The 27,161-nt window shown below is 37.9% G+C and overlaps 2 protein-coding genes across 6 annotated transcripts in view; both read left to right on the top strand.

Moving 5' to 3' along the window:
* The window catches only part of LOC307127599 (dual specificity protein phosphatase 14), a 100,029-nt gene extending 98,335 nt beyond the window's left edge, over positions 1–1,694 (top strand). For all 5 annotated transcript variants that reach the window (XM_079818939.1, XM_079818936.1, XM_079818937.1 and 2 more), the window contains one exon: positions 400–1,694. In XM_079818939.1, the coding sequence (XP_079675065.1) occupies positions 408–917 (510 nt within the window). In that variant the 5' untranslated portion in view covers positions 400–407 and the 3' untranslated portion in view covers positions 918–1,694. The remainder of the gene's footprint in view (positions 1–399) is intronic.
* Positions 1,695–2,150: 456 nt separating this feature from the next.
* Positions 2,151–26,785, top strand: LOC307127553 (NACHT, LRR and PYD domains-containing protein 1 homolog). The gene is made up of 13 exons (XM_079818844.1): positions 2,151–2,337; positions 2,623–2,699; positions 3,548–3,796; positions 3,897–3,938; positions 4,634–6,350; positions 13,192–13,275; positions 13,377–13,544; positions 13,622–13,690; positions 22,955–23,101; positions 23,190–23,348; positions 25,700–25,822; positions 26,110–26,229; positions 26,353–26,785. Exons 2-13 carry the CDS (start codon positions 2,681–2,683, stop codon positions 26,402–26,404), a joined length of 2,949 nt encoding a protein of 982 aa, XP_079674970.1. The 5' UTR covers positions 2,151–2,337; positions 2,623–2,680; the 3' UTR covers positions 26,405–26,785.
* The last annotated feature ends 376 nt before the right edge of the window (positions 26,786–27,161 follow it).

Raw genomic sequence — 27,161 nt, 5'->3', positions numbered from 1 at the left:
TATTTTCTCTTTAAATTTGCATGTATTCCCTAGCACTCCTCATGGCCCCCTGGGGTCCTGGGACATTAAAAATATTTAAAGCTTCACTTTAAATAATTCTTTATATTACATGCATTTGTATGAGCTCATATTTATTTCGAGATATTGAATGAAAAATATACTTTTATGAAAAATGTACTTTTACTTTTTATATTATTGCAAATAATGCAATTATTGGTATTCCTTGAAGTACCATAATTTACCATTTTGTAATATGGTAATCAACCAGTACTATCTGATACTTTAACTGTACAATGGTAAACACTTAAAAAAGGAAGGATATTTCATGAGAGATATGCAAAAATAATATTTAATATATCATATTTTGTATCCTTTTTATGCATTATTTATCCCTTACAGTCACTGCGATGATCTCTCAGATCACTCCCACTCTGTACCTGAGTGGAGTGGAGGCCCTGAATCAGTCAGCGCTGGACCACAGAGGTGTCACTTTGCTGGTGAATGCCTGCGCTGAATATCCCTGCCCTGAGTATGAGGGGGTGAAATGCATTTGTGTGCCGGTGGAGGACCGTCCTCACGCCCCTCTGGACCAGCACTTTGACAGCGTGGCTGAGCGGATCCAGCAGAACCACACTGGAAGCTCGCTGGTGTTCTGCTCGGCCGGTAGAAGCAGGTCTCCGTCTCTTATCATGGCGTATCTCATGAGGTTTGAGGGAGTCACACTGCTTCAGGCTCATCAGCAAGTTCTGGCTGCGCGACCCTTCATCCGGCCAAATGCAGGGTTCTGGAGGCAACTGCTTCAGTATGAGAGGAAACTGACCCACCGCAACAGCATCAGGATGGTGGCCACTTCACAGGGCGTCCTACCTGAGGCCATTCAGCTCACACAGGACTCATCATACTGCCTTAATTTATAATTCACAAGGATGTTTTGAACTGGATATATTTATATGGTGTGTGTGTGTGTGTGTTCTAAAACTCTTGATCATGTTTATACGAATCAAAAGATCATAACTTGGTTTCATGTTTGAACCTGTTATTACATGAAGTACCATCATTTACCATTTCGTAATATGGTAATCAACCAGTACCATCTGATACTTTAACTGTACAATGGTAAACACTTAAAAAAAGTAAGTGGTCATATTTGTGGCTTTCTTATTATCTGTGCAGATTAGAATAGCAGCGTCTCACCGCAGTTACTAAGACTGGCTATAATAAAATGGCCTTGGTAGACAGAGTTCATTTTAACCCTGTAAAGTTTAAAAAAAATATATATTTTATTTTTTAAATGGAAGAGTTTATTGAACATTTAGACAAAATATAAAATAAAATCTAAAAAAGGTTAGCATATGTGTTTTACGTTTTGTTTCATACTTTAAGTTTATACATGAAGCTTTTATGGCCCATATAGTATCTTACTGCATAGTGAGAATATGGAGAACAACTACATTTTTTATTTAGACCAAATAAACAAAAAAATATGCATTTTGGTGCAAAAGTTATTTGTATAGCCAAAAAGTAAGCTGAAATTCTGATAACTTGTAAATGAATAAGATTTTTATAACAACATTGTCACTATATCTCCTAATAATGTCATAATAAGATGACATTTAAATCCTTTTTTTTTATCAAAGCTCTGTAGTTTTAATTATGGTGGGTACAATATAATTCAATAAAGTACAACGATAATCAAGCCTGTTGTAATATATTTGATATAGCCTACATTTTAACACAAAAATTATGTATGGACAATCACGTAAACCTAAGTTGCTTCAGTAGGCCTACTGCTCTTCTTGAAATATTATTTAACAATTTAAAAGATTTTCTTACGTTTAAGTACCACAACCTGAATGTGTACATTTTTTTATAATCGCATCTTTACTCATAAAAGTATTCATTAGAGGGCAGAAGGCAGATTGTGTGCAACAGGCTCTTCAGCAAAGATTTGATTATTTTGATCGCTTAGAGGCCTACACAAATTATGTATCAACTAGTTATAATACAGTAGGATTTAGAGTTAATATAAGAGTTAATATTTCATGTCAATTTATTTAGCTAGTTAACGCTGTCCAGCCTAGGGCTGCGTGTCTCAAAAGCCTCGTGAACTTTGATCGTAGCGTCAGAGACCAACGGTGAAAACGGAGCTCAGAACGACCCCACTATCTCCTGTGGACGGGTGGAAAATATGATAGGAGGGGCAGAGAACTCAGACATCCGGTTCATGTCTGGTTAATGTACCGTTATGCGTTTTTCGGATCAAAGAAGCAAGCAGAAGCGACTTAAAATGCAACAAGAGCGTTCAGGTTGCTTCAAAACGCGTCCCTGAAAAGCCAGGTGAGATTCTCTGTAATGTCGTCGTTTTGTGTAGGCTATATTTCAAGTGGTTAAAGTTCAAACAACTCCTTTATTTGCACCGTTTTGTTCTGTGACTATGTTTAGAAAAGTGCAGACTTGGGTTTATTGTACTTCAATTTTATAAAGTGCATGTCAAAGTATTTTTTCTACATGCCACTTCCTTTACCGCATAGGGTAATTTTTAACCACAAAAGCTCTTCAACAATTGCTAGGAGATATTCCTAACTAGGAGCATTAGCTTTTTACCTTTGTTTTATTTCCTAGAGGACAACTTGAAACAGCTCCCTCTAACTGGACATGTCACAGACACTTATGAGACACCATGGACCAAGACTCAGAGCGTAAGTACTATAGCCTGGTTAAAACCAGACCATTCTCAGTAGTAACAAATCTAAATTTGCCGGAAGTTGTCTGGGTTTTCCCAGGCTATAAGTACTATGGTAAAAGAAGAGAAAGTCATATGCAAAATAGTCTACATTACACTGATTAAAAGTGAAGTGGCCCAATTAAGTATTTGCTACACCTAAAAATGTATGGATGTCATTGTAAAATATAGGCACACTTTAAGTTATTTGAGAGTTCAGAGAAAAAGCTCTAGAAGGCTTATTTATATATATTTTTTTATTTTATTATCTATTTCAGTTGTCAGTCAGGTGTCTGGGGGCCACATGATTGCTTAAAATTATATATTAATATTAATAATATAATTATTACAACATGCTCAATATAATACTATCACATATCAGTAATTAATAGAAAATGCTATATTATTTATAATAATAATTTTGTTATTTAATCTTATTTAATATGAATATAGATTATCTAACTTAATTAAAAAAATTAAATCGAGATTAATTTCCCCCCCCCCCCTCAAAAAGTATTGTTTTTATTGAAGAACATACAGTTCTTGAAACTTCGGGAATCAAAAAACCATTGCAGTTAATTAATTTACCAGTATCAACACTCCCAGTTTCTGTACTATGCAGAGGGCCCTTGCATATTGGGGAGCCTTCAAGTCAAAAAAGTTGAGAACAGTTGATCTGTTTGCAAAGGAATTTATGTTTCAGTGTGACTTAAAAGCCCAAAATACTCTTTGATGTTTAAAATATGTATGTGTTGAATGACTAAAATCTGCTGTTGTGGGTTCCTTTCTTGTTGACCAATTATTATTGTATCTTCTCTCCACCAGGTGCTCGGTTTGTGGATGCCCACTGGGCGACACTTGTCCAGAAAGTAAACATGGTGATGCCAATAGCAGATGAGCTGCGGTCAGCTGGTATGCTGGAGTGGGAGCAGTACTGTAAGATCAGAGCAGCAGATACTAACCAGGAGAAAATGAGAGAGTTTTATGAAGTACTGCACTCGGGAGGAGACAAGGTCAAATCTGCCTTTTATTCTAGTCTGGAAAAGCATGAGCAATCTCTGTTTAGAGACTTGGGTATGTGCTCACTAATCTTGGCTATTACACCACATGCATCCAGACATTTGTAGTGCGATATGTACTGTTAAATTCTACTTGTAAAATATACCTTTTATAGGTAGCATCGCTCAAACTGCAGAAGCTCTTGTTGAAAGCTTAGGTGAGTATTTCATCTTAATTTGTTAACTTCATTTGTTCGATTAAGTTTAATTTGACTTAAATGCTTATGCTTAGGTTGGATGCCTCTTTAAATAAATTAAAAATATGCAAAGTAACAGGTGTTTTTGTTAAGATAGTTCACACAAACATGAAAATTCTGTCTTCATTTACTCACCACTCTATTCCGTATAATGGAAATGAATGAGGAATAAGGCTGTAATGCTACAAAATGGAAAAAAAGATTGTTTCGATTGACTTGTAAAGCCAGACAATATCTTCTTGTGATGAACAGACCAAGAAACATACAAAAACCAATGGCGTTTGTGGTCAAATGGAATTGACACTATATTTTTGTAGGCCCTACAACTTAACAATCATAGGCATTTTAAAGCTTCAGAATGGATGATTATGAGTGAATATTGACTTACATTTGGTCCGTATCTGTATAACTTCAAAACCTTTGGAATATGATGCAATTTGCACTTTTTTTTCTGTCATTTTGTGGTTTTACAGCCGTATTCCCCATTCTCCAGTTATCTTTATTATGGAAAATAGACAGAAAAAGTGGTTTGAAACAAGATGAGGGTTTGTAAATTTTTAATTTTTGGCTGAATTTTCCCTTTTAAATTAAGTTCAACAGTCCTTACAAGCTGATATGTCCGTTTCCTACTAATGAACTTAATTAATTATACACAGACAAATATAAGAAGTGGATCCAGAAGGAATATGAGTATGTGAGTGAGTATAACTCTCTGCCTGGTGAATATGTGCTGCTGTCCGAACGCTATACGCAACCTCTGATCATCACGAGACACCGAGAGAAGAGAGAGCGAGAAGAAGAGATGTGCTCTGTGGGAGAGAGTTTCCAGCAGCTCCTCACCTCCAGGAATAATGCGGACAAGGAAAGCTCCATATTGGATGCGCTTTTCAGTGCTGATAATAAGGGAGTCAGTCCTAGTGCTGTCATTCTTCAGGGGAACTCTGGGCATGGCAAATCCTTCACTGCTCAAAAGATCATGCTGGATTGGGCATCAGGATACCCCAGCAGAGAGGAATTTGATTGCCTTTTTCACTTGAAATGCAAAGAATTGAACCACATATCTGGAGAACAGAGTTTGGCGGAGCTCTTGAGCTACAACTCCAATTTAACATCAGACCAGATCTCACAGATCCTGCAGAAGTCATCAGAGAAAGTTCTCATCCTCATTGATGGATTCGATGAGCTCAGGTTTTCACACAGTGACACGTCGAATACACCAAAACTCAAGCATCTTTCTGAAAAAGCTCCAACTGAGGCTTCTCTGAAGGCCCTGTTGAGGGGCCACATCCTGCCAACGTCCTTTCTGCTGGTCACCACCAGATCTACTGCTACAAATGTCCTGGGCGGTCTGCTCAAGCACCCTCAACGCTTCACAGAGATTATCGGCTTCTCCAAGAGGGAGGTAGAGGAGTACTTCAAGAGGTTCTTTCAGAATGAAGGACTCTTCAGGAATGCTTTGGACTGCGTGAAGGCAAACGAAACCCTCATCACTGCCTGCTCCATCCCTGTTATCTGCTGGATCATCTGCACGGTTATGCGAGAGAGGTTCAGTGATGGCGCGGATGCAACAAGTGGACTGGAAACCACCACCTCCATCTACGTTGACTTTGTGTCCACCCTACTGGAGCATCACTGCCAGGGTTTGAGTCAGTCCGTCCCGACCCTGCTGAGGAGTCTGGGTCAGCTGGCAGAGAAAGGAATGCTGGAAAAGAAAGTTCTGTTTGAAGAGAAAAGCGCACAAGAAATGGTTTCAGGCAGTCCATTCCTGTGCAAGTTCCTCTTTAAGAGAAGAATCCGCCAGGAGACGATGTTCAGTTTCATGCATCTCAGTTTTCAGGAGTTCTTCGCCGCTCTGTACTACATCTCACTGGATGAAAAAGAGTTTCTGGATAAACTAACAGAGCGGTTCCACTCTCAAACGCAAAGCTATCTTGCCCTATATTTGGATGAGAACTTTCCACTGAAGTATGGATGTCCTGAACCTCATTTCCTGCCTATGATTCAGTTTCTCTGTGGTCTCTCCAACAAAGAAGTGAGCAGATCACTCGAAGAGACGCACAATCTGCCTGTCCCTTCCTTTATACAGGCACAGTTGGAAGAATGGATCCTCCATGTTAGCACAAATAGAGTTTACAATTTTTTACCCTTCATTCTCCACTGTCTTTATGAGCTCCACGAGAAAGAGTTTGTGCAGAAAGCAATGGAAGCTTGGCAGGAGTTAGACATGTCCTGGGATCCACTGAGCAGGACAGACTGCTGGGCGTTGTTGTACTGTCTGGACTGCTGTCCTCACTTCAGAAGCCTGAAGATCAGCTTTGCAGCTGAAGAGCTGAAGATGCTTCAGCCTGTATTGTGCCGGACCCCGGAACTAGAGTGAGTGTGCAAATCTAGTGATGAACCAATACAGAACATTTAGGAGATATTGACCGCTAACAGTTATTTTTATGTTTTGGAAATTAATATGATGGTTCATTCTATAAATTCATTGTGGTTAGGTTTGAACATGCTAAATGAAACACAGAAGCATCAATATCTGATGCCGTATAGATATATTAATTTATACCATATGCAAATATATATACTGGAAATAGAGATATTTCCAATATGAATTTTTAAATGTATAATACTATTCAATTGAATATACTATTTAAGTATTATTTGAGTGTTTTATTTTTAACATGTTTTTACTGGAATCCCAAAGCTAAAGGTTGGAACACATGACACAACTTTTAAAACACTTGGCATCGCACAATTGCTGACTTTGTAAATGGTTACAGAGAAAAATTGAGCATCATACACCAAACAAATGAGGATCACACACTACCAGACTAACAAGTTATTCTGAACACAAAGTCGTTGCACCTCACAGCTAGCAGACACATGAAATGATAAAACAAAAAATGTTCTGAAATCGGCTCTAAATATCAAAACGTTTGGACGGATTCATAGCCTGAACCTAGAAAATCACATCATACACTACACATATTTCTCTGGCCAGAATCTGCAAACTAGTATTGACATGTCCAGACTGTAAATCAAGCCAAAAGTTGTGTAGTTTATTCCAGCCTTAAAGGGTTAGTTCACCCAAAAATGAAAATTCTGTCATTAATTACTCACCCTCATGTCGTTGGACACCCGTAAGACCTCCGTTCATATTCGGAACACAAATGAAGATATTTTAGTTGAAAGCTGATGGCTGAGAAAGGCTTCAGATAGGCCTCCATTGGCATTCAGTACATTTACACTCCCAAGATCCATGAAAGGCACTTAAAACGTCGTTACAAAGTCCATCTCACCACAGTGGCTCTACAATAATCTTACAATGCGACGACAATAGTTTTTGTGCGCACAAAAAAATCAAAATAACACCTTTATCCAACTTGTTCTCGACTTCCGTGTGTGCCTCCACGACGCATGCACGAGAATATGACGTAGTGCCGGTGTTCGGGAATCCATGAAATACACACTTAAGCCCCATTTTGAGCACTACGCCGAGACCTAAAGCACGATCAATGTAGAATTCAACAGCTTAGATACGCGCGTCTTCCTCTGCTCGTAAACAAATCGCTTCTGGGTCATATGTCCGAACGCCGGATCTGCGTCATATTCTCGCGCATGCGTCGTGGAGGCACACACGGAAGTCGAGAACAAGTTGGATAAAGGTGTTATTTTGATTTTTTTTTGCGCACAAAAACTATTGTCGTCGCATCGTAAGATTATTGTAGAGCCACTGTGGTGAGATAGACTTTGTAACGACGTTTTAAGTGCCTTTCATGGATCTTGGAAGTGTCAATGTACTGAATGCCAATGGAGGCCTGTCTGAAGCCTTTCTCAGCCATCAGCTTTCAACTAAAATATCTCCATTTGTGTTCCGAATATGAACGGAGGTCTGACGGGTGTTCAACGACATGAGGGTGAGTAATTAATGACAGAATTTTCATTTTTGGGTGAACTAACCCTTTAAAGATGGAGTAAGCGATTTCTGTGGAACGCTGTTGAAAGTGGATCAGAACGAGCGCTACAACTCACATGTAGCCAATCAGCAGAAGGGGGCATTTCCACTTATGATAGGAGAGGGGAGAGAGTGAGAGTAAGCAAGAGGGAGAATTGAAGATAAACTGTAGAAAGAGAGATGGCTGAGAGACATTACAAAAGAGAAAAGGTCAGAGGAATATCACTGGAAAAAGAAGGGTTATGATCAGGCGAGAGCTTTAGGACCTGCGTTAATATTAGAAAAGCTTTCCAGGGCTGGAGAGACCCAAGCGGTTGTAGCATTCCCGGCTGAACAGATGCAATTACTCTCAGGAACTGATGTTTGTAAAGGGTTTAATTTCCAGAAAAAACACCGTAAGAGCTGAATAAAACAAACAAACACACATTAGACATCTGCGCAAATTGTATACAAATGTCCATAAACCTATACACTAGGGCTGCACAATTAATCGAATTTTAATCACGATCACGATTTTGCCTTCCCACGATCAAATTCGCGTGATCGAGCGATATTTAAAATGCGTCATTCATTCACGCTTTGTATTAAAGGTTTTTTTTTTCTTTTTCCAAAGCCAGTCTAGCGCGCTGTAAAGCCGCTGTCTGATCACGTGCGTCCATGCACCAATCAGAGTTGTTCCCTGCACCGCGCAGCAGCTCAGTCAGTTTCCAGATGTAGACAGTCACAGACAGAAGACAGAGTAGCGTGAGGAAAATACCACAACAGATAGCAGGCTATAATCTATCTTAACAAAGAAAAAATGTCTAACGTAGCAGAGGGAGCGGCCGAGATCGTCATCCATTGTGTGGAAACATTTTGGGTTTCAGAGGGTTGCCACCCGTCCCGTAAAATACGGAATCGTCCCGTATTTACAAGCAAAATGACGCGTTCCGTATCAAACCAATACGGGACGCGATTTGTTCCGTATTTTACATAGGTCCACACGTAGTTCAATAAACACACAAGCATTTTGCAGTGTGGAGAATACTTATAGCAAATATAAACAAATCAATTTTACAATAAGTAGTACAGGAGCTCATTTGTGCGTGATTGCGTTTTAGCGGCTTTGTTGCCATAGCTGCGGAGTCTCGAGAACATGCGCTGTGCCGTGTGCAGTGTGCCTGTAAACTTGCCGGTTTTTTAAAAACATGTCGAGCTCGTGTCGCGTCCACCGTTTAAACGCAAGAGGATCTCCAGATATAGAGCTGAATATCAAAAAGGTATCAATGGGTCTGTCCAGTAACTCAGGATGAACCTCAGGCCAACTGCACACTTTGTGAGAAGCATTTCAGTGTCTCAGACTGACTGACTTAAAGCAACAGCGGTGACAGACACATCTGTGCTTCTAAAAGGTAGCCTATAGTTTTTTTTAATGGATAATATCTTAATATAATATTATCAGAGCTTTGCAGACAAAATTATTATTTTTTAGACAGGTTAATTAATAGATTATAGCCTAATAAATGTAATTATTAATTTATAATTTAGCTACGCTATAATCATACATAACCAATAATCCTGTCATATAAAGTTTATGACATTTAAAAAAAAAATTTGATAAAAATGGGACAAATAATTACATGATAATATAGTCATAATTTAAGTAAATTAATTTAAAAAAAATTACATTTTTGAAATTCAAAAAAGTGATTACTGGTTCAGAATGACTGCTTAAAGGGACAGTTCACCCAAAAATGAAAATTCTGTCATCATTTACTCACCCTCAAGTTGTTCCAAACATGTATACATTTCTTTATGTTGAACACATAGGAAGATTACTATGGAAGTCAATGGTGCCCCCAAAGAAGCCTGGTTACAAACATTCTTCTAAATATCTTCTTTTGTGTTCAGCAGAACAAAGAAACTCATACAGGTCTGGAACATCATGAGGGCGAGTAAATGATGACAGAATTTTCATTTTGGGTGAAATATCCCTTTAAAGTGCACCAAATAGGCTACTAAAAAGTTCTTTAGAAATAAATAAAATAATCAAATGTAAAATAATATAAAATGTGTTCTGTTGCAAGTTCACATACTTGATCTCATGTTTTCTTATGGTTTATTATTGAGCTGTAAAGTTGTCAATGTAGAAATAATCATTTCATGACGTGTTTTTTTTTTTGGGGGGGGGGGGTCGTGAATGGGTGTCCCTTATTTTGCCACACCAAAGGTGGCAACCCTACAAGTGACACAAAACAAGAACAGGTCATATGCAAAGAGTGCCATAAAGTTGTTTTGGCACCACAAAGCAACACAAGGAACCTCTTTAACCACTTAAAAAAACACCATAAAGTTCAATACGATGAATGTATGAGGGCCAAGAAATGCGTTGCAAAGACTAATCATCCCACAACATCTCAGACATCCATCGAAGCGAGCCTCTTTAGCGCATCAACATACCCATCCACCTCTCAAAGACACAGTGAAATAACAAATAGTCGCATTTCATTTGGCTAAAGAAAGACATGTGCTCAATAAACACGGTGACAAACGAAGGCTTCAAATTCTTGGTCAACACTCTGGATAAACGATACGTGATCCCCTCGCGTAATTATTTTTCAAAGGTGGCACTACCTGCGATGTACAGAAAACGCAGAGGGGAAAGAGCGTGATCTTGCCAATATTCTTTTCGCCATAGTTCTTCTGCCTAGAAATGTTCTTATTTGGTTACTTTCTGTTATGGAATATTTGTTTCTTATTGATTGTATATTTTATTTTTAGTTTTATTCACATCCATTATGCAGGTAAAACTTAAGTTTATATTTTGCTTCCTAAAATATATTTACACATTGTAAAATGTAAAATAGTGCCCTGTTGAAGTTGCTACATTTTCTTTATTGTTTTAATTTATTTTTATTTATTCTTTAAGGAGATTCACTGAATTTTGGTGAATAAGAGGACCTATTTTATTTTGATGCACATATCTGTACATTAGCAGGAATGTTGCACAATATGGATGTGAAGGCAGTAAATGTAATTAGCTTGTGCGACAATAAAAAATTGTTTTGGTTAAAATCAACAAATAATCGTGATAATTAATCGTGATTTCAATATTGATCAAAATAATCGTGATTATCATTTTGGCCCTTATCGTGCAGCCCTACTATACACTAATAAATACACATTTGCAATCTAGATGGCCTACACCATAAATAGTGTGACAATAAGCATATTTTTAATATACAGGCTATGTAATAACTTTGCATTACTGTTCTGTAGTAAGCCTGAATAAATTATTTTAACATTGACAGTAGCAATCTTTAATGCACAATTGACAAACTTCTTTTAAAGTGCCTGAATGACCTATATGAATTTATGAATTGCTTTAGTTACAACAACCTCCCTTTAGAGTGCAATATGAACTAAATGAAACACATGAGCTAACAATGAATACATTTTGGCTGACAATCTCAATTTAGAGAAAAACATAAAATATATATAAAATGACCAAAAGGAGACTTGATTTACTGTAAACAATCATCCTGGAGTGCAAATCAAGAGAAACCATCCACTAACCGTTACAGATAGAAAATATAAACACTTCAAAGTCTCTCAAAGTTTAACACACAGAATCAAATTAAAACAGTACCTTGTGCCCTTCATCAGCCAGGAGCTAAGCGGTAGAAAGAAACCTTTTTAACATATAAACGGTGAGTGCCCAAAATTAACCTTTCTTCTCTGGTAGCGCAAATCATGATTGTAATGTTGTAATGTTAGCTATAGTAACAAGACAGTTTTTAGGGTCACTGAAGCATTATTTCGCTTCGCTTCAGCTATGATAGAGACATCCAGTCTTGTATTGTGTGCTCATGCATTTTGGGGGCGGAGCAATGAAGGGAGGGGTGTGTTTGTTTGGGTTGATTTCAAATATCAACAGGGTCTCTTATGCTGCGTTTACACCAAACGTGAATAGAGCGTCAAAATCGTGTCTACCGCGTCTAGTTGGACGCTTGAACATTTTGAATCCATTCGCAGGTCCACAGCGAATTGGAAGTGTGTTCAAGGCGCTCCAGGAGAAAAATGTCATAAAACACCACTCTGCCGCTTTTCATTTATCCTTAAAATAAAATATCCTTAAAAAAAGAAAGTTATGAAGCTCTTTGCCCTCAGTCAAAACGATTTGGCAGACAACAAATGATGATTCATGACACCAAAGATCGCCCATTAGATCCACACAAGACGAACCACTACAGGACATCAGAGTCAGCAGCAAACGTCAGAAGGACTGGCCGAGGAAAGGCTGCTCTCGCCGGGGTTAATGAGCGCTGAGTGCCCGGTGATCGCCTGGATCTCACAACTCCAAAAACGCAAGATTCTTTTTTTTTAAATAGGCGCTCTATAAATAAACCACAGATTTGAGCTTTAAACAACTACACGCTCACCTGAAAAAGTCTACAATAGTAGTATTTTTAAATTATGCAGGGTTTCTCATCACGTCACTTCACCACATGACAGCAGCGAGCAGGCTCCTGATTGTTAACGCGGTGCGAATTGACGCCGAAGTTCAAATTTTTCAATTCGGGCATCAGACACGAATTCGCTTCAAACGCGTGAATGCACAAAAAGCACCATTTGCGTTACGCACAATATGCTCAATTTGCATCATTCGCGTCTATCGTGCCGCAGGACCTCCATACGTGTGTCAACGCACCTTTCCATTGACTTAACATTGAAATCACTCGCTCCTGACGCTCTATTCGCGTTTGGTGTGGATGCAGCATAAGAAATCGCTTACTGCACTTTTAAAGGTTCAGTGTGCAAATTTTAGCGGCATCTAGCAGTGAGGTTGTGAATTGCAACCGCCCATTGCTCGCCCCTCCTTTTCGAAGCACATAGAGAAGCTACGGTGGCCGACACAGGACAAAGATGTCGTCGTCTGAGACAGCAGAGAGTAGCTAGCGCTCTGTAGTGCAGTTTGTCCATTTAGAAACATGGCGGCGCTTAATGGCGACTTCACTGTAATGAATGTAGATTGAATTGGATTTTTCAATCGCAATTATGAGGAAAAAAGTGGAAAAGATTAAAGATCAAATTGTCAGAAAGTCACATATTCGAGATAAACATATGGAAAATTATGATAAATAAAGTTTATTAGCTTTTTTAATGTTAACTTTTTGTTTGAGGTGGGCTTTCATAGTGTTTGGTTTCTTGGAAACAGATAAAAGTTGCATGATCAATGTGTTAAGTGAGTTTTGATGGTTTTTATTTATGTATTCTTTTTAGGTTGACTGTGCAAAACTTTTCAGACACAGATGTCCCTAATCTGCTCTCAGCTCTTGGAGAAGGAAAGCAACTGAGAGAACTGAAGTAAAAATCAGTGACTTTTCAGCACAGAACTGCTAATCCTGGTTGTGATTGATTGGTAAATGTCACATTGTAACTGATCAGATTATAAATCTCTTTTACAGGCTGAACAGCAGCTGTCTGTCAGATCAAAGTGTGCAGCAGGTTCTCAATGCTCTGCACAGACAGAAGAGCGTGGGTGGACTTCAGATTGCGGTGAAGAGCATCTCAGCTGATACTGCCCTCATCCTCACAGACTTCCTGCAGAGCAAAGGGAAATGGGAAGAGATCAGGTATCAGTAATCTCAAGAACATTTTTAACATTTACATACTTTAATGTTTAATGTTGACTCTGTACTCTGATTGACAGTTTAAGAACCAATGATGCGGAGAGTCTCTGCTCGTCTCTCCGGCTCTTCAGCTTTGAAGGAAAGCTTGTGTAAGGATTTCTCACACACACCTGGGGTCTCATTTATAAAGCTTGCGTACGCACAAAACGGGGCTGGAAATGTACGTACGCCAGTTCCCACGCAAAGGTTGTGATCTATAAAAAACAAACTTGACGGGAGAATGTGCGCACCTTTAAGCAAACTTTGAGCTGTGCGTTCGCACATTCTGGAGACAAAGGGAATTGGTGACACAGATGGTGAGGTCGTGAACTGATGTTAGATTGTAGAAAATAAATGTGAGAAGAACGATTATAAGAATTAATGACATTTAATTTTCACTCCATTTCATATGTTATATCCACATCATCATGAAGATTAAATCCAACAGTGTTATTTGTGCCTATTGTTTTAGGCTATATACATCTAGTAAAATCCAAACGTAATTCAAAATGTATTTTTGAAAAAATGAGTACAAACTCTTTTACTAGTGTTGGGGTAACAGCTTAGGACCCAGGACCAGTAGTGAAAAATGAAGACCAGGAGTCAGATTAATTAAAGAAAAATTTTACTGAAGAATAGTTTGCAGTTTCATCAGCAGAAGCCAGCTTCAAGAGGAGTTCGTAGGCCGCGCTCCCTCTAACAGTCTCCCCGCCTCCGTCTAACGTACATACAATTTCCTGAACAGTTATACTGTTTTCAAGGTCTAGACACGTCATTACTGCCATGTGGAATGATTCTGATTGGTTCTAACAACATGCAATGTAAGCAACTTTCCACACGTAGACAGATAGGAGCATATATCACTAAAAATGCGTAGACTTGATGTCGCCCAGGCCCAGATTAGTCCCTAGTGACCTCGGAGGTCATAGAAAAGACGCCTCCAAGTCTAGAATCGTCTGCCGAAAGGACCATCTCCAATACTGGATCTGCACAGAATCATGAGACACACACACAAAGTTCCCCAGAAAAACAGTTTCCATCAAGGTCGGGACATCTTAACTAACTATCAACACAGCTTCTCCAAAACATGCTGATACTAACTCTAGTTCAGAAGTGAATTTATTCTATTTAGTAAGAAAGAAAAGTATATCAAAGTCTGGATTCAAAAGCACAGAGCAACTAAAACACTACAATATCCTAAATCACTCCTTGAATATAGAGAACTGATTTATCAAATGTAGGACACTGTTATAACTTGATTATCATTAATTCTTATTTTAATATTGAACATAAAATCATTCTTGAAGGATATGTGTCTGATGAAGAGACAAGTGATGTTTGGCTTGACCCTTGACCCTTCATTCCCCCCTTTTAGACCATATGTGGGGGTCCCATACCGCCACGTCTGGTCTACAAGTGAGGTCACTACGGAAGGTCAAGTGGTGACGCATGTTTCCCTTTAGGGTCACAATTGTCTCTTCACCTCATCACGGACATGCTGGCCACTAAAAAGACCAGTCCCCGTTTTGAGGCTCTTTACCCCTTCCACTCACAAACAGGGCCCCAATGTTCTTCTTTTCTCAAAACTCCTGATCAACATACTGATAACGTGCTTTCTCTCATTGAGAGGGGAACAGACAATATAGTACAATAGTATTCATACAATTCTTTAGGGTTTCAGTAAAAGGAAATATAAAATAAAATAAAATAAAATGAAAGACAAATCCATATTTAATCTCTGGAAGCCGGGCTAAATGAGCAATCTCTGTTGCTGCATTCCCATCAAGTTAGAGGTGTGTGATGCCTCTAAAATCTGAACACATGACTGAAATTTGCAAGGTTAAAGCGACCAGAATGATCTCAGCTGACCCTTGAATGCCAATCTTTAAGGTGTTTCCTGGCTCTCAATTATGCGGTATTTGGTGAGCGGTATAGAGGGGCCAATATTAGGGCAGGGGCTGCCGTGTCCAGTCTTGACCTTGGCCCCTACGAAACACAGCTTCCCCTCCCACAGTGATGCTGCTGGCCTCACAGACATCTGCCTCACCTCTCATACACACCTCACATAAAAAAAACACCCCCCTTTTCTGGGAGGTGCCCCAATGGCGGTGACCCCCATTGGCTTAGGTTGTCCTCCGCTGGCCAACAGAAGAGCTTACCCGTCATCGGCGAATCACCTCATGCTCATTGGTCATCGCTTATCTCTTTGACCCTCAACAGGATCCGATATTCTCTGGAACCTTTTGGAAAGTGCATTCAAGAGTCAGCAGAGCCCCAGGTCTGATTTCAAATTAGTAAAAACATGGAGACAGGTTAATAATAGTTCCTGATCACACAGTTTTCCTGATACAAGTGTTCTCGTGAGACATCACACACGCCTAGGACAGACCCTCAGTCACCACTCAGAGAGCAAATACAAACTTTAGAAAATATAAAGGAAGAAACAAAATCATACCTAGGGAGGATCATTCAATTCATGATAATAATATAGAACGATAAATATTGACTGAGTCTTTGATTATAAATTTAATTAAGATATATATATACAATTATATTGGAGAGGCAGTGGATTTTAGAACCCACCCTTTAAGTTTCTACTGAGGCCAATGTGGGGGTATTAATGGTCTACCAATTTAGGCTGGTTCCTAATTTCAAAACAGCCCTTTTCAGGTATAAAACTCAATAGTGGCCTGAAAAAAAATAAAAAATAAATAAATAAATAAATAGAAATAAACCACATAATAGTCCATCCAATTGCATTCAGTCTCATATAGCATGCCCCACCTCAAAAGAATAGAAAATAAAATAAAACATTCATATCATCCATCTCTTAAAACATAAACTTGTTCCTAATTTTTACTCAAGAACCCTTTCGCTACATTTATTTTTTTTTTCCCAACAGACTCATTTTCTCCCCTCATAGCCCACATAACTGTTGATGAACTTATCCATAAAAAGAAAATAGTTCATGTTAAAACCTTTTCATCAAAATGACTTAATTATCAATTCATATTCCATTCAATAAGCTTGTTCACTCATCTTTATCTTGTTGACATTATGCTTAATCATACTAAATACCAAATTATTAATCACCATGTTATTAGTAAAACATTCAAGATCATTCATCAGGGTTTTCTCTAAAGTACCCTTTTTTAATTTTCTTTTATTCTCAATGTCTTGTTCATTAAAACTCTTCAGGTGTAAGCTCCAAATGACCAAAATCTTAAACCTCTTAATTCATGTCACTTGGTAGTGATACTTCATCAAATCCTCACTAGCCTTATCTTGCCACTTACACCCAAACGTGTCATAACTTTACAAAGAACTTACAGATTTCATAATTTCCCATATTACTTTAAATTTGGACTATAAGTCATCATCAATTTCTTTAAAGCTGTTTTTCCATTTAACTTTACGGGTGTTCCTAAATTCTATTTCACAACATTAATCTTTGGGCTATTTCTCTTTATTGTTCTATCAATCTGCAGATGCCACACAATATCGTCATTATTGTTTCTTATCTCTACTGCTCTGCAGAAACCAAAATATTATATCCCTCTTATCTCAATCCCAGTGACACAGAAAGACTTAAAGTCACTTGCTTCTTTAACATTAATTGTGGTTCTCTATATAAATCAAAGTATCATAAAAAAAATTAAAATAAAGTAAAAATAAAACTTTTCATTTTTTAGAAGTTATCTCTTTGGTCGCCCTCCGGCCTTTCAGAATTTTGAGGGAGTCTCTGGATAATTTAGATAGTGACTTCAGCCAATTTGTCACTTTGTCTCTGCCGTCAAGTCTATAACATTTACGCTTACCATTTTTAATCAATTGACATTATTAAATTTAAGCCCTCAGTTGAATTTAGACAAGGGTTTTAACCCATGATGGACGGCAATCTTTAACTTTACAATTCCACTTGAACTAATCCAGAGAGTAATTCAAATCAACATCATAAATGACAAAAGTCGTCATAACAGACAGAGCTGGATAACAATCCATTTAAAGCTCGTCCCGTGTTCTGGATCATCTTTTCACCAGATTCCTTCAAAATTATCAGTTTCTCTAAAGGTTGTCGTTTACCTTAACCCATCTGTAATGGTCAAATACTCATTCCAGAGGTTAATGACACCCAATTAGGACAGAACAGTTCTAGGAACACATACAACATAAAGTGCAGTCACACCCACACACACATTAAACATGAATTGCTCATTCTCAAATTTTGCTTTTAGTGTTTACTCAAATTATTATTTAAACTGAGCTTTTACATCTGCTTATTATTAATTTGTCTCTACAAAAGTCAGCTGGATTGTTTTGGTTCTGATATCATTTCGTTGTTTTGTTTCAGCTTTAGCAGGGCGATAACAAATTGCACCATCCCTGCTTCCACAAGCAGTCTCTCTCTCTCTCTCTCTCTCTCTCTCTCTCTCTCTCTCTCTCTCTCTCTCTCTCTCTCTCTCTCTTTAGCTTCAATGTTAAATTCATCTCATACCTTTTTAAACACTGTTTTCCCTAAAACATGTCTTATTATTTTCAAGTGATGCCATGTGCTTTTACTCATCAATATCTTCTATCATCTGTGGCACAGGCTCAGATATCAGCCTTGAGCTGGTTTCGAAAGAGAGAGAGACTTCTATGCATTCTTTTAACTTGTCACTCTAACACAGCATAAGACTTGGCTAGAGATCACATTTATCTTCCAATAAACATCAGACTTCACACTATCTCAGCGTAAGACCTGGCTAGAAATTAAAATTGTTTTCAAATAAGCGACAGACATTTTCCTTTTAACTCTATCTTTTGCCAGAATTGACGGTTCCAAATAACCATAATTTTATATTTGTCTTTTGCCCAAACAATAAATTTAAACTTCAAACATCTAAATTGAGTCTGAGTTACTCTTCCAATTTTAGCCACAGCACCAGAAATGACATGGTGGGGCAGATTCAGATAAGCGAATTGTTTTATTACAGCTCTGCATGAGCTTATCTTTTGAAAACAAAACATCAGCTTCTAGGGTTTTTAGCTTTTAACACTATTTACACATTTAACACAATTCTCCTACAGTGTTTTTACCAACATCCAGTCAAATAAACTTTATCAGAATTTTTCACGAATCATTTTAACATTTTTATCATTTAAACCCTCTATGTCTCTAATTATATAGTTACTGCCATTAATTTTTAACCTCATAATTTATTTTAAAATGATCATGGATCTTTCCTTTAAAAGGAATTCCTTCAGACTTCAATTTATTGAACTTATTCCTTATTTCCTTATTTTCAATCTGTGTACCTCTGTTTAAAATCCCTCCGTGACTATATCTGCTTTTTCCTTTTTCTTTTCAAAAAAAACAACAACTTCAAGTCCTTTTACTCACACTACACAAACCAAATCCTACATACTTTTCAGTGATTTCTGCCAATTTATCTCACAAACAGTTAGGAATTAAAATTTTTCCAGTCTTTTAGCTTTTAGCCAGTCAAGTTTCTGATTAACTTTTCCAATTAGAATTAAAACCTTTTGCTGCCCATTTACTTAATAATTCTTTCAAATTTATTTGACGTCAGGGCTTCAGAGCAGCGCTGCTTACAGCGTTTGCTGTCTTTCGTCTCAAAATCTTTATCTGGACTGATTATGTCACTCAAATTGTTAGCCATCATTTTAGTCAAAGTTCATACTCACCTGAAATTATACCCGCAGAGATGGAGGCGGCGATCTTTAACCAACACAGCTGTGGCTTCTGCGTGATGAAACTGCAAAGTACACTTATACGAAAAAGTCACTTACTGGTCCATTCCAATTTGGGTCATACCTTAAATTTTTACTCGGGATCGTTCCTGATGCATCCCTGGCAAACAACCCTGAATCTATTTTTATTTTGTTTAACTAATAACTTAATCCCTAACTGTCTATTGTCCTAAATTCGGGGGCCCCCTGTCTGAGTTGGAAGAGACGGAGAAGGTTTGCGGTGATGCACTGGCCCCCTTTGTCCAGTGCCGCATGCCCCTGAGGAGTGGTGACCTCACCTTAGCTTCAACAATCAGCTCTCCTTCCGCATGCCACTATTTCACTCTGGTAACAGTTCTACTGGCAACCCAGAGCGCCCGCTTATACCCTTTTGTGTTTCTTAACAAAGCTTCTTGACTCACTCGAGATAGCTGAACACAACCCGTAGTATAAGTAATCCTTATTTCCTCTCGAAATTAAAGGCTCTCCCGTACCCCCAACCCAGTCTCTTCCAGTCAGACAAGTCTAATAATAAAAATATACTACCTTATCTACTTGTTTGCCAGAGGTGTACCAAGGAATGATTGCTCGCCAAATTCTCCACCATAAACTGTTGGGGTAACAGCTTAGGACCCAGGACCAGTAGTGAAAAATGAAGACCAGGAGTCAGGAGTCAGATTAATTAAAGAAAAATTTTACTGAAGAATAGTTTGCAGTTTCATCAGCAGAAGCCAGCTTCAAGAGGAGTTCGTAGGCCGCGCTCCCTCTAACAGTCTCCCCGCCTCCGTCTAACGTACATACAATTTTCTGAACAGTTATACTGTTTTCAAGGTCTAGACACGTCATTACTGCCATGTGGAATGATTCTGATTGGTTCTAACAACATGCAATGTAAGCAACTTTCCACACGGAGACAGATAGGAGCATATATCACTAAAAATGCGTAGACTTGATGTCGCCCAGGCCCAGATTAGTCCCTAGTGACCTCGGAGGTCATAGAAAAGACGCCTCCAAGTCTAGAATCGTCTGCCGAAAGGACCATCTCCAATACTGGATCTGCACAGAATCATGAGACACACACACAAAGTTCCCCAGAAAAACAGTTTCCATCAAGGTCGGGACATCTTAACTAACTATCAACACAGCTTCTCCAAAACATGCTGATACTAACTCTAGTTCAGAAGTGAATTTATTCTATTTAGTAAGAAAGAAAAGTATATCAAAGTCTGGATTCAAAAGCACAGAGCAACTAAAACACTACAATATCCTAAATCACTCCTTGAATATAGAGAACTGATTTATCAAATGTAGGACACTGTTATAACTTGATTATCATTAATTCTTATTTTAATATTGAACATAAAATCATTCTTGAAGGATATGTGTCTGATGAAGAGACAAGTGATGTTTGGCTTGACCCTTGACCCTTCACTAGAGTGAGAAAAGTAATGAAGTAAGAACAATTCAAAACTGTTTTCATATTGATATACACATTTACATTAATGTTCCAGTTTCATTAATGGCGATATGCACTGAAATGACAAAGTCATTACTCAGAATTTAAACAAAAATTATATGAATTTAGATAGATATGTGGAGGTTCTACTTTGATCAGTTTTCCTGTGACACGCAGGAAATCAGTTTTAATGACAGCAAGGATAGGTTAATTCCAATAATTCATCTTTAAACTAAACTGCAGATCTCATGGTATGACAAAATATGTTTTAGTGAGAACGATGATCAGTGATGCACACTTACTTCGATATCACAGACACTGCAGGATTCGGTGGTCGAACGGTCCATTACTCGGTTTGAATAGGTCCAATGATAACAGCTTACTTTAATCTACAACTACAGCTGCACGGACACGGACTGTAAAGACATCTTCACAAAATTATGAAAAATACCACTGTATTTGAAGGATACAACTTGAAGAAGAAATTAAGATTTGCATGTTTCCATTTTTTAAATACATTGTCAGTGACGCTCTGAGTCAGACAATTGTTTTTACACTGCAATAAATAAGTTGGCCCATCTGTTTAAATTAAAATAGCCTAAAGATCCTATATTTTCACATTATCAGCAAAACTGCATGAATTTGAGTTGAAGGGTTTAAAATTAACAAAATATTTTAAATTAAAATAACATTTGGCCCGTGGAAATTAATGAATAAATTTTATTTTTTTTAAAATATCTTAGAAGTATTTTATACAATTTTGTTTTTATGGATATTTTGATATATTTATTCTAAAACATAAAAAATATATTGGATGTTTGTCAGCAATGTACTATGTAGGGCACAAATGGCATTCATAGTCTGTATCTAATATTTTTCTGTCTTGTACCTTTGACAGTGTTAAACATGGTATCACGTGGATGGTAATGTGCATGCAAATGATATGCAAATGAGGTTATGCATAGTAAAACTAGGCGTTGTAAGCTCCATATATGGTGATTTCAGGGAGGAGACGGGGTGGAGATGCACGTACGCACAATCTTCTGCTGGCTGTGATTTATAAAGGGATTTTTGCTCAGGTTCTGACGTACACATGGTTTTATAAATCAGAATTTTTTTGTGCGTACGCAAAATCTATCTTTTGTGCGTACGTACACTTTTAGTAAGGTTTATACGCAAAGTTTTATAAATGAGACCCCTGGACTCTAATCAATTCTCTTTTTGATCTATTATAGTATAATTATTTATGAATCAATAATAAATACAATTACACGGCACGTTTTCACTATACAATGTTCTGCAACCTCTTAACCCTTAAAGACCTAAAACATTTTTTGGGCGCCTGACTTGCCTCTACTTTTCTTTGTTTTTCTCACCCATTCTAGCAGTTAGCATCAAGTGTCATATCATTTTAAACAGGAGAACATGAAGTTTCCATCTAGCTAATTTGAAGTCCCAATTTGACCTTTATTTAGTCTGAGAATGGATTAAATTAATACAATTTTAAGAAAAACGGCAGCAAAAATGTGGTGTTTTTACTGTGAACTCAGACCTTCATGAAGTTTGGATTTTTTCCTTTACAATGTTAGACTTGGTTGTTTTAGACTTCCAGATTAAATTTTGTAACAATCCCTCACCAAGTTATAACCATTTATTATAATATTATTCTAGGTGTTTTTGAGTGAAACAGGTGTATTTTATTTACTGACAATGTAGATGTGTCCAAAAAAGTTCAGGGAGTAAAGTAAATAGAAAGATTGTTAAATAATAACAGGACACTGAAACGGTGTAAAACACAAACTACATACAAATAGAGAAATATGGGGGTGGGACTAATGATCAACAATCGTTTCTGTTTGGCTCAGGGGAACAACCCACATGAGTTTCCTCGACGAATCAATGCTGCAGATTTTGATGACGCATCCACGCTCACCACGGAGCCTCTGAATAATCAATCGCGAGAAATGTGATACTTCTGAAAATCTGAGATTCTCCTCTTTTGTGCATTTTACAGCATACAGATTGGATTAGCAGTTTAAAAGTCATTAAACATTTTAGAACGATAGTTGTTTTTAGCCGCCGGCGGCTGTCTAGGTCTTTAAGGGTTAACTAAGACTTATTGGACAAAAATATTTGATTATTGATTTGAGATATTTGAGGAAATAAATGTGTTTCTTGTTGACAGCTTGAATGTGGTGAGGTGGTGTTCAAGCCCACAGAATGAACCGTCACTGTCAGAAATCCTTCTGAAATGTCCACGGTCAGAGGTGTCCAGTATTGATGTCAAGAGCTTCTTACTGGCGTTTCACAGTGTAAACTGTATAACAGAACAGTATGTTTTTAAAACCACCTGCAACTTCCCATCATGCTCTTGATGTATGGAGTTTACTCTCTCTCTAACTGTTTCTCTCTGTCTATAGAAGTGCAGATTTTGACAGGCAGGTCGATACTCTGCTGTCTCAGCTGCCATCAGTGTCTGGTTTAAGTGCGATAAATCTTTCTGTTCCTCTCCTGACGGAGACCTGGGCCTCCAGAATCCTCTTCCTGGTCGAGTCTTGCACTAAACTGGCTGCGATCAGGTGAGAGTTATTAGCTTTGAATGTGTCCCTTTAGTTTAGTGTTGCAATGTACTTTATACGAGTCATTATATGATAACTGTTGTTGTGATCATTGCCCAAACAATTGTACATTTCATGAAAAAAAAAAATATATACATACATGGCAATAGAAAAAACGAATACAATTATTGTTTAATGTTAACAGATTATGGAAAATTTTCCGGATCATGACAAATGGCCATGCTTTTTGAATTAAAAAACAACTTTATTTTGCCAATAAACATGGAAGTTTTTGGTTTCTAATTATCCTGATAATAGAAATTATATCTGCATTACATTACAATTATCAGAACAAATTCATTATTTTCAGTTTGAAGATGCTATACAATTTGGCAAATTGACTGAAAACAGTTGTAATGTGTAAGCTCTTATTTTTGTTGAACATCAAGTGTGCAATTTTGATGGCAAAAGCAAACAGCAGGCACTTTGCCATTGGTTGTCGTTGATTCCATGTTGCTATGTCAGGCTGCTATGTCAAATGTTGTGACAGCACCATAACACACTAAGACCTGTCTGTAGGGTAATACATTTTATAAGTCATTAAAGGTCCCATGGCATGAAATTTTCATTTTATGAGGTTTTTCAACATTAATATGAGTTCCCCTAGCCTGAATATTGTCCCCAAGTGGATAGAAATGTTGATCGGTGTAAACCTGAGTTCTGGCTGTCTTTCTCTGCCTTTGAGAAAATGACAGGCCAGACTAGCCAATCCTGAAGTCTCCTGGTTAGACGTCCAAGCATGAACGGTTACCTCCCTTTCCTCCGCCCAGAGAATCTGGCACGCCCATGCAAACGCTCATGGCTTGTGAACGAGTGAATGCTGGCAGTTTCTCAGTGTTTGGATGTACAAATGAAAACAGAAGTCTTTTTTCAGTTCCTTCTGATCAGTGATTTCTGATGTGTAACGTTAGCTAATTATTTATTATTCGTGCACACGCAGCGGCTTCTCTCTCTCCCGACAGAACGGTGTTTTCGTGTTTTCTATCTTGTGAGTCAGTGTTTTTGTACGTCCTCGTCGCGTCTATCTGTTCTAAAATGTGCATACAGTCGTTTCTGCTCAACATCAGCAGAGTAACATCTTTAGAGATAAACCTCACACACGCCGAAGCTCGGGCTGCACTGGCCGGTCAGCCTTCAACATCCCCGACCCCCAGTACTGCATCTGGCCCACAGCGGAGGCACCTTACGCGGCGCGAGATTAAGCAGAAGGGGGGTAAGCGTGAGCATATCCGGGCTAGCCAGCTTTCCCCACAATAAACTGGATTACATTCGATTACTGCTGTTGTGTCTTTGTTTGCGCTGTGTACTCAATGCGCGTCAATGACGCTTTTCATATGATAGGAGAACATATCTAAAAATAATGCTATTATCAACACTTACTCGTAACATCTCGACAGCTGTAATGGTACTTTGCATGTGTTACAAAGTTGGTAATAATGATGAAGACGGACTCGGCGTGACTGGGACTCGTGTTTATTCAGAACTCTCAGATACAAACACAATAAACTTGCGCTGACAGCGCTCTCATAACTCAGTAGTTACAATAAATAATTTTGTTAGCAATCGCTGAGCTCCGTCTCTGGTACATTAGTTAGTGATGTCCGGTTCGCGAACGATCTTTCTTTTGAAACGGTTCTTTTTAGTGAACCGAATCAGTTCACCAAATCGGACTGAATCGTTCTAAACGGTTCGCGTCTCCAGTCAGCGCTGATCCATAATTTACTAAAGTTACTAACTTTCTGACATGAGTGACAGTCCCTCCGACTAGAAATAGACTAATAACCTGAAGTATATGCTGTAATAACTACAACAGTTCACTGAACTGAGACTGACAGAACTGATGAGAAGTGAACTCCTGTCCATCCGTCTCTCTGACAGCAGCTCGTGTCTGCTTGTGCCTCGTAGACCTCGTTAAACCACGCCCCCTCTGCTCATTTCAAATGCAAAGATGTCAGCCAATCACAACAGTGGGCGTTTTTACTGAAGTCTCACCGCAGACACGCCTCTTGAAACAGGGCATTCAGCCACAGGGCAAACATCAGTATTGAAAAAATGCCTTTTATTTCTAAATTATGACATTTTATGATGTAAAAATCATACTAAGAATATAAGTACACCTCAGGAAACATTATAAAATAATAGAAAAATGCCATGCCATGGGACCTTTAAGCTCTATACCTGGAATAATAAAATTGAATTGCTGCAACTTATAAACAAATTTTTTTCTCGGCAGATTTGTAACAGTGTAGAATCACACATTTTTAATATCAACTTTATCTCATCATTCTCACAGTAAGCTCTCTGTTTTGTAGTTTTGATGCTGGTTCATGGGGCTCTGATGGTGGCAAGTGGCTCCCTGGCCTTTTAATGGAAGAGGGAATCAAGTTACTGAAGGAATCTGCAAAACGTTCTGAGTGCATTGTGAATATTAGAGGGTTAGTAATTTACATCTTCACATATCTGTTTACTTGTATTTTATGTTAATCTAATGTTATAGACAGCTATAGAGAAATGTTTGATAGAAGTGAAATATTGAAATGTTTTTTTAATTGTGTATGAAAATATGCATGTTCTCTGATAACGTTTCACATTTACACTTTTGTGCTGTGATTTATGCACCTCACATGGCAGCAGATATGACAGATTTCCTAGAAATATTTGATTGAAATCCACGTCTTTTAAAATGAAGTGTCTTACGCTGCTGTTCTGCGTCTCTGTGAAGGTTCAGATGCAGTAAATCCTCTGACCGCTGCACTCGTCACACCGAGCAGATCGAGGAGCTCAGCTGCAACCAGAGAGTGACCATTGAGTTCTGTGGAGAGAAATGTACAGAAGAAATAAAGTGAGTTCTGATTAGTTAAGAACAAATTGAGGGGCTTATACAGTGGATTTGTATTTTTAAAGTGTTACAAAAAACTCCAAAGTGGCATTTAATTTTCACTCATCTTTCCCTGTTACTCCCCAGATCTAAACTTGTTCTGTCTGCTGAAAACTCAAGCTGTCTTTTTGATGAATAAATTACCCCAAGTGTGTCTTCAGAGTGGCATCCTTGTCTAAGGGTCTTATAACTTTGATATTATAATTGAGTCTGAAGTTACGGAGACGGCGTGCAATAAATCACTGGAGGAAGTATTGAAAGGAGTAGAATGGGGTTTAAGCCTTCAACTTTAACTGTTAGTTACTCCTGTCTGTAGATATTATTGATTTTGTTTTTCATGTTTTATTTCAAACGTCTCATTACAAAATTTGAATATATTATTTTTATGCATAGACTCAGGCTGTTCAATCCAATACCCTTTTACTCTTAAGAAAAAAGATGAAGCTAGCTTTAATAGTATAAAACAAGTGTTACTGGTTTGAAATGAATAAACTTTGTCTTGATCACTGCCTTTAATGATGCTCCTGTGTTTTGGTTTTCTCTCTCTCTCTCTCTCTCTCTCTCTCTCTCTCTCTCTCTCTCTCTCTCTCTCTCTCTCTCTCTCTCTCTCTCTCTCTCTCTCTCTCTCTCTCTCTCTCTCTCTCTCTCTATCTCTCTCTATCTCTCTCTCTCTATATATATATATATATATATATATATATATATATATATATATATATATATATATATATATATATACACACACACACACACACACACACACATATATATAACTATATTAACATCTGTATTACAAGGACTCATAATACACTGCACAAAAAAAAAAAAAAAGATTTTGTTTTTTTTGTCTTGTTTCTAGTCCAAACACCTAAAAATTCTTAACAAAACAATAAGCA

The sequence above is a fragment of the Gobio gobio genome (assembly GCF_949357685.1).
Source record: "Gobio gobio genome assembly, chromosome: 6".
NCBI classification, from domain to species: Eukaryota; Metazoa; Chordata; class Actinopteri; order Cypriniformes; family Gobionidae; genus Gobio; species Gobio gobio.
The sequence above is the reverse complement of the archived record's forward strand: the minus strand, read 5'-3'. Positions and strand labels throughout refer to the sequence as shown.